Source organism: Takifugu flavidus, chromosome 6 (genome assembly GCF_003711565.1).
Source record: "Takifugu flavidus isolate HTHZ2018 chromosome 6, ASM371156v2, whole genome shotgun sequence".
Lineage (NCBI taxonomy): Eukaryota > Metazoa > Chordata > Actinopteri > Tetraodontiformes > Tetraodontidae > Takifugu > Takifugu flavidus.
Window position 1 is genome coordinate 12,464,089 of NC_079525.1, and position 7,421 is coordinate 12,471,509.

Genomic DNA, 7,421 nt, shown 5'->3' on the forward strand with positions numbered 1-7,421 from the left:
CTGAAGAAAAGCCGCATACGTATATGTATGAGGCTATATTTGTATAAATACAAATGAGTCTATGGCAGTGGTTATTTTTTATTTATAATACTAAATTATTTTTGATTTTTGATTTACAACAGATTTTCTGCTGCCCTTGGGTCAAAAAATAGCATGACTCTTCAGACGGGTGACATTAAAATATCAAATATGATTGAAATGGCTAAGACAAAATGAAATATGTCCAATAAACCTAGGTCGCTTTAATAGTCATTCATTTGGGAAATGGATTAATTGCGATAAAATCAGAAAAAAAGGATTTTCACAGAATGTCAGCAAGATGGAGGGGCTAAAAAATGAGGTTTTATTTTCAAGTGTTGAACCTGGAAACATGTTTGTGCCTCGTTGGTTTATGTGAATAAAGTCCGGCGCATCTTGTCAAAGCACTTTATTTTCAACAAAGCCAACAAACATACAGAACCAGAGCTTTGAAAAAAATAAAAGCAACTGGCTCAAATATACACGCAATGTTTTCTCCATCTTCCTTTCTATTTCTCTGTTACCACTAATGATGCTCATTTATTTTACCTTACACAGAGGATAAGTGGTCAGAAAAGTGCAACTGCTCACCACTAAGAGCTGACAACCATGACAATAAGAGCTCATACAACAGTCTGATTCCACTGAGGCCATAAAAAGCTAAGACCTAAAACGTTTACATAATAGAACATAAAGCTTATATTGACATTAAAAGCCCACTTGTGCACTTTTCTGTGGTGATTAAAGCCACCTCATGGAATAAACACACTGTAAACACAATATCTCGAGATGATTTGGCTCCTCTGTACAGCTCTGAACGGTCTAACAGCGACACTTTACTATTAGAGGCAGTGAGGTGGGGATAATGATAAAAACATGCTGTGGCCCTGTTATCAGCCCGTCCATCATCCGATGAGAAGCTTTCACATTTAGAGGCGGGCAGATTTACAGCCAAAGTTTTGTCATTCGAAGCAGGTTTGCACATCACCAACAACAGATTACAAATGCTTTCTGCAGAACACAAGGACTACAAACACAAACGGCAAAACCCCATAAATCTATGTCAATGTGACACGTTGAGCAAGCACACACAAAGAGCCAGATTTTAGTCTGCATGACACCACATCCCTCATGTTTTCCCATAAGGAACAGCAGAACGGGGCGAAGAAGAGATCTTTTATCGCAGTCAAGCTTTTATGAAGAAGCGGTGATGAATTAAAAATGCACGTTAGCACAGCGCGACCAAAGGTCGTCCCAGCTGCTGTTTTCGTCTATCGTGAGAGAAATCTTATCTGGAATCTCCAATTCAAAGTTTCCGATTTTGAAAAGTAACTTCCTTAACGGCAGCGAGGCGCATAGACGAGGGCGGTAGTGAGCTGTGCCGAGTGCAGCAAAGGCACTTGATGTCCATGTCTGATGGAAAAAGGTGAGATACTCAAAAACATTCACCAATCTCTTTACGCCATAATGACACAAAAATGCTGCTATACTTTCAAAATGTGTGCGTGTGTGTGTGTGTGTGTGTGTGTGTGTGTGTGTGTGTGTGTGTGTGTGTGTGCGTGTGTGTGTGTGTGTGTGTGTGTGTGTGATTATGCTGTTCTGCTTACGCTGGCTGAAACCTCATTTAAATATTTTTAGCTCCAGCGTCCTGTCTCTAATACTGCTCCCAGGGGGCTGCTGTGGTGGTCGGGCTGGGTGTTTGTGGGTGTGGTGACCTTCCCACAGAGGTCACCGGTCAGGTCACTCTGATAGGTAAGGTGGCGGTGGTGGGTGTGGCCGCTGGGGATGACAGACACGTGGATGTGGAACAATGCAGGTCTGCGGTGGCGTGAGACGTTGGCGAGCCTGGAGGCTGAGGAGAGACCTTGAAGGAGAGAGGGTGAATTCAGAGGAAAAGCCACAATTATCAATAAAGAGTTCGGCAGAAAATACGCAACTTTGAGCACTTTGTGCTCTGATGATTATAAATGTAATATACAGCTCATCCCCCACCCAAAGGGAAACACTCTATCCTGTCATTGGACCACCTTTAGCTTTTTGCCTGTCAGACACTGGCCACATCACGTATTGACGTCCAGGGTTGCGTTAAAGTCTTGCCCGGCCCATGTCAAAAGATTGTCAACACAACTGAGTTCTAGACCCTTGTGGTGGCCAAACCATGCGTGACAATGATGGCTCACTCACAATGTGAACCCGATGAATCCTGGCATTGTCGTCTAGGGATAACCCGTCAGGGAAGAAGAACTCCATTGATGGAAAGCTCTGGTCACTCAGGATATTTGGGAAATCAGCTGACCTTATTCTTTGGGCACATACCATTGATGAACCAACCCTGATCATCACCCAGCCCCCGCAGGCTTGTACGGTGGGTGCTGGGCATGATGGTTGCATCAGTACATCTGCCTCTTTCATGGCCCTGATGCAGAGATCCCAGAGGAATGCACTCCCCCCTCCCCAGGGGCGTGCACCCCTTCCTCTGGGACGGGGTAAATCTGGACTCACTAGACAACATGACCTTTTTCCATTGCTCCAGCATCCAATTTTTGTGCTCCCTATTTATGTTTTTTTTCCTGAGCAGCCTCATTCAAGTCCCAGAGGATCCCTTGTATATTTCAGCGCGGTCCTGGTCCTGTTTGGGGGCAGCTGCAGCTGCGTCTGTAGGGGACTGGAGTGCTGGCCTCGCCTTGCCTGATTGACCCTGGTTCTCTGACACGTGTATTTACACCAGTCGTAGTTATTGTTAAAACATGCGTTAAGAATAGGAGGCTTGATTAAAATCGAGTTAGAATTCATCCAAACATGTCGTCAAACACCCCATCAACACTCGAGGCAGATTAAAGTTCGCTTTAAGATATGAGGAGTCTAAACACATAAATGTTAAGGGGTTTAGCAAAGAAAAGAAGAGTATTGGATGCTTTTGAGCCTGCTGACCTCATTCAATTGCATTGGGTGATAATAAGTGGGTACCTGGCCGGTCTGGGGTTCGTGATAGACCTGATTATGAGGAGAGAGCATGATGCAGTCTTGAGTGGTGGTTTTCTCGGTACGTGGGGCACCTGGGCCGCCGGGCTCTACAACACAGGCTTTGCACCTCATGCTCCTGACGCACAGCACCTGTATGGCGGCAACAGCAGCAACGTCAGATATATATCGCCAATGAGACTCATCCAGTCACCTTTTTTAAAAACAGTGTTCATATTATCAACATGAGTTGTCTAAGGACAAAATAAAACCAGAAAATCTTGACTTTCAGACCGATTCAGGTGAATAAAACCAAAAGTAGGTGACAAAGAGGCGGGCTGAGGGTGTCAAACGTACTTTTTCATATTCCGAAACGGTTAAACCAATGTCATTAAATTGTTATATGACTCAATAAGCTAAGTGTTGAGAGAACAAAGCACTTAGATTCTTCCAGCACAGTTTGAAACATGATTGCACCTCATTGTTACTATGGGAACAATACTAGCAGGTGGGGTAAATCACACAGAACAGCATTTGACCGTCTAGTTGATTAAAAAAAAAATTATTTGTCTGAAAATAACTGAATAAATGCAATTAGGGAGTTCAGATTTACAAGATAATTCTGTTTTCATTTGAAGATATAATCAGACTCCTGTGCTGGCTTGAGCTAATAGTCCTCTGTTGAAAATAGATGAAAATCCGGGTATTAGGTTATAGCCCTCGTTCTGTGTTTAAGAAGGTTCCATCTGCAGGGAACATTGCACGTACTTTCTTGAAGTTCTGTTTCAGGTTATCAGACAGGAAGCCGTAGAGCACCGGGTTGGCGCAGGAGTTGGCGTAGGACAAGACGACGGCGAAAAAGTAGATGCCTGCGGTGGTGCTGGACTCTGGGATGATCACGACCAGGTTGACCATGTTGATGATGAAGAAGGGCAGCCAGCAGAGCACAAACACCACCACGATTACCACCACCATCTGCGTCACTTTGCGCTCCGATCGGCGCCGTTTGGTGAACCCCACCCGCTCGCCAGAGGACTTCACCTGCGCGACAAACAGCAGATATTGAGGGGACAGGTGGAGACTACAGCACCAACCTGTGCAGCGCTCATTCTGTGTCGCACCTTGATGACGATAAGCAGGTAGCAGAGGCAGATGATGAGCAGCGGGCCGAAGAAGCCCACCATGGCGGTGTAGAGAATAAAGGCGGTGGACCACACGTTCTTGGGCTCTGGCCAGATCATGTTGCAGGAGTTAAACGTTTCCTAGGAGAAATTGAAACAACAAAGTAAATCTCTTATGTGAATTAAACAAAGAAAGTCATTATGCAGAAGTGAAATGAATTTGTGTGTTTTACAGGCACTGTCGTGAGTTATTGTTTCCTGACGGCCTTCAGCACTGCAGCGGCATCCAAAGCTGAAAAGATTCTCAGAAGATGTTCCCTTCATCTCTTGTTCCTCTGAAAAGCTGTTTTATTATCTCACTGTTTTGCCACAGACTTGCTTGGGGGCATACACAGAAGTCCTCCCTGTACCTCTGCATTATTCAGCTCGCTTCCCTCTTCGTTTTTGTATTTCATCAAAAACACATTATTTCCATAAATGTCTAAAGATTCCCATCTACCTCCGTTGAGTTTTACCCTGCTTGTTTAAGGCAGATGGGGGTTGGTTTTTCAAGGCTCAGTGCTCTGGCCTTCCTGCCAAACAACTAAAGGTGGCATGTTTGTTGTTGTTGTTGTTGTTGTTGTTGTTGTTGTTGTTGTTGTTGTTTTAACCATTTTCACCCCAAGTCACGATTTAATGAAGCATCTGTTGGTTGGCATCGGTTGATGGTAGAAGAACCCCCCCAGACTGGCGTTTGACGCCATCCGGACAGTTCAGGAACATGTGTTCCATAAACCCCCCCCCAAAAAACAAAGCTGCTGCATAAACCAGCATATTCAGTCAAACAAGGATTCAATTCAATTTTGTCGCTAGAACTCCGGTTCCAAATGACATCTCGGACCTTTATTTCGCTGAGGTTATGGAGTAGGAAATGAAAGAATGTTATTCCAGGTCCTTTTCTTTAAACCTCAATTGAATTTTTGCAGCAGTGATTATAATTTAGTGCAAACACATTTTTACTCTTTTACTTTAAATATGAGTATTGCTTATTGTATTGTAAATATGCTTATTTTTTATATTTCCTTATCTTTATTCTTATTTTGCTGTATTATTGTTATTTTGTCTGCACTGCATACAACAAACACCAAGTCAAATTCCTTGTATGTATGAAAACGTACTTGGCAATAGTTCTTCCTTATCCTTACTCATAGTGACTGAAAGATGATGAACAACATGCACTTTTTAGAGGTTTCACTTCGAAGTTTGAGGTTTTTAGAGTGGCCCTCATGTTTGGTTTCAATCTGTCTGCTAATCAGCACTTTAGGCTACTGATTAAACTTTAATTGCAGGATTGGGAATAATTTCAGATAGTTTTTTTTTTTTCTCCTAATCATTTTTCTGAATACCAACTTGAACTCGCTTAACCAAACATTTTGAGGAGGTTCCAACTTGCAGAGGACGTGACGGTCGTACCTGGACGTCAGAGAAGATTACCACAGGTAGGACCACCACGAAGGACACCGCCCACACGGCTGCGCTCACCACCTTGGCGACGCGGGGGTGTCTCCATTTGGTGCTGCGGATGGGATGAACCACGGCCAGGTAGCGATCGATGGACATCACCGTCAGACAGAAGATGGACGTGAACTGGTTCATGGAGTCCGCGGTCATGACGACGCGACACAAGAAGGAGCCGAAGGGCCAGTAGGAGAGCACGTTCTGAGTGGCGAGGAAGGGGAGCCCGACGATGTAGAGCTCATCGGCCACAGCCAGGTTTAAGATGTAGATGTTGGTGACCGTTTTCATCCCTGCGTAGCGCAAGACCACGTAGATGGCCAGAGTGTTGCCGGTCAGACCCACCACGAAGACGGTGATGTATATGACCGCTGTGAGCAGGGCGCTGCTGCCCTGGAAGGGAACACTCTGGGTGGACTGGTTGGAGGAGATGTCGAGGAGATGAGGATAGGAAACGAGCAATGGAGAAGGAGTGGTTTCATACCAGTAGTTGGGCTCTGGCGATAAAGGGAACCCTGGGGTCTGATCCAGGGGCTCCATCTTTCCATTGCACGGAGGTTGTGGTGATTTCAGGGACTTGGAGGGGAAGCCTTTACCCGTAGAATTAAAGTTTCCATGACACCAGCACTTGGTTTATCAATGTTGTTTTTAAAGAGCTCGAAAAATGTACGTTGAGTTTACATACAGGTTTTGGACCGACTCAAGGCGCGGGTGCGTGCGCCCCGAACACAGCTCTTTGCGCTGAGCTGTCATGGACCCATCAAGTGAATCTGTGGGGTTTGAGGCATAACTCCAGGTATTTCCGCTCACTTCAATCAATTTTTACAATTAGGATTCTTGCAAAAGTAAGAAAAACGCTCAACAGCTGACGCAAACAGATCTATAAGTTCTATAATGTCTGGAATGACTAAATGGCTAAAAGATTTAAAGTGAAGACGTTAGTGAGACTTAAAAAAGTTTCTTTTATGAAATTGTCTCTTTTAGATGACCCTACACGAGTGCTTTATTCGCCAAAAAAACAAACAAACGAGAAAATAATGGAAAATAACAATATAAATTCTTACGTTGAGAGGAGAGCGCTCTGAGCGGTCATGAGAAAAAACAGTTGATCCCCAGAAAACAAGATTCCTTCGTGTCACTGCCGTCTCGAGATTTTCTAATAATTCTCCAATCCCGACACATCATCTGTGAGAGGAAACCCGACGGGCGCTGCTGGTGGCGCTGTGCAGAATGCACCTCTCGCTTCCCTGTCCTCTAACTTTGATTCCTCACAGAGAGAGAGGAGAGAACTGGGGGAGAGAGGAGAGAGAGAAGAGAGAACTGAGAGAGAGAGAGAGAGAGAGAGAGAGAGGGAGAGAGGGAGAGAACTGAGGGAGAGAGGAAGAGAGAGAAGAGAGAACTGAGAGAGAGGAGGAGAGAAGAGAAGAACTAGAGAGAGGAGAGAGAGAAGAGAGAACTGAGAGAGAGAGAAGAGAGAACTGAGAGAGAGAGGAGAGAGAGAAGAGAGAACTGAGAGAGAGAGGAGAGAGATAGAGAGGAACTGAGAGAGAGAGGAGAGAACCTGAGGGAGAGAGGAGAGAGAGAAGAGAGAACTGGGGGAGAGAGGAGAGAGAACTGAGGGAGGAGAGGGCTAGCGAAGAGAGAACTGAGGAGAGAGAGGAGAGAGAAGAGAGAACTGAGGGAGAGAGGAGAGAGAGAAGAGAGAACTGAGAGAGAGAGGAGAACTGAGATGAGATGGGGTGATAGAGAGATAAAGAAATGGATACAGAGAGAGGGAAGACAGAGAGCTGAAGAAGTAACAGATAGGAGGTGAGAAAGACAGAAAGA

At 44.9% G+C, this 7,421-nt stretch overlaps 1 protein-coding gene across 3 annotated transcripts; it reads right to left on the reverse strand.

The window, feature by feature from the left end:
- Positions 1-412: 412 nt before the first annotated feature.
- LOC130527810 (somatostatin-like receptor F_48D10.1) lies at positions 413-7,216 on the reverse strand. Of its 3 annotated transcripts, none has more exons than XM_057036571.1 (6): positions 7,156-7,216; positions 5,553-6,883; positions 4,101-4,241; positions 3,748-4,020; positions 2,950-3,132; positions 413-1,882 (listed from the first exon to the last, which is right to left on the reverse strand). In XM_057036571.1, exons 2-6 carry the CDS (start codon positions 6,132-6,134, stop codon positions 1,754-1,756), a joined length of 1,308 nt encoding a protein of 435 aa, XP_056892551.1. In that variant the 5' UTR covers positions 6,135-6,883; positions 7,156-7,216; the 3' UTR covers positions 413-1,753. The 3 variants fall into 3 exon arrangements, with proteins under 3 accessions (XP_056892551.1, XP_056892555.1, XP_056892554.1); XM_057036575.1 differs by having other exon boundaries at positions 2,986-3,132; positions 7,156-7,210; XM_057036574.1 differs by lacking the exon at positions 7,156-7,216 and having other exon boundaries at positions 5,553-6,908.
- Between the last annotated feature and the right edge of the window lie 205 nt (positions 7,217-7,421).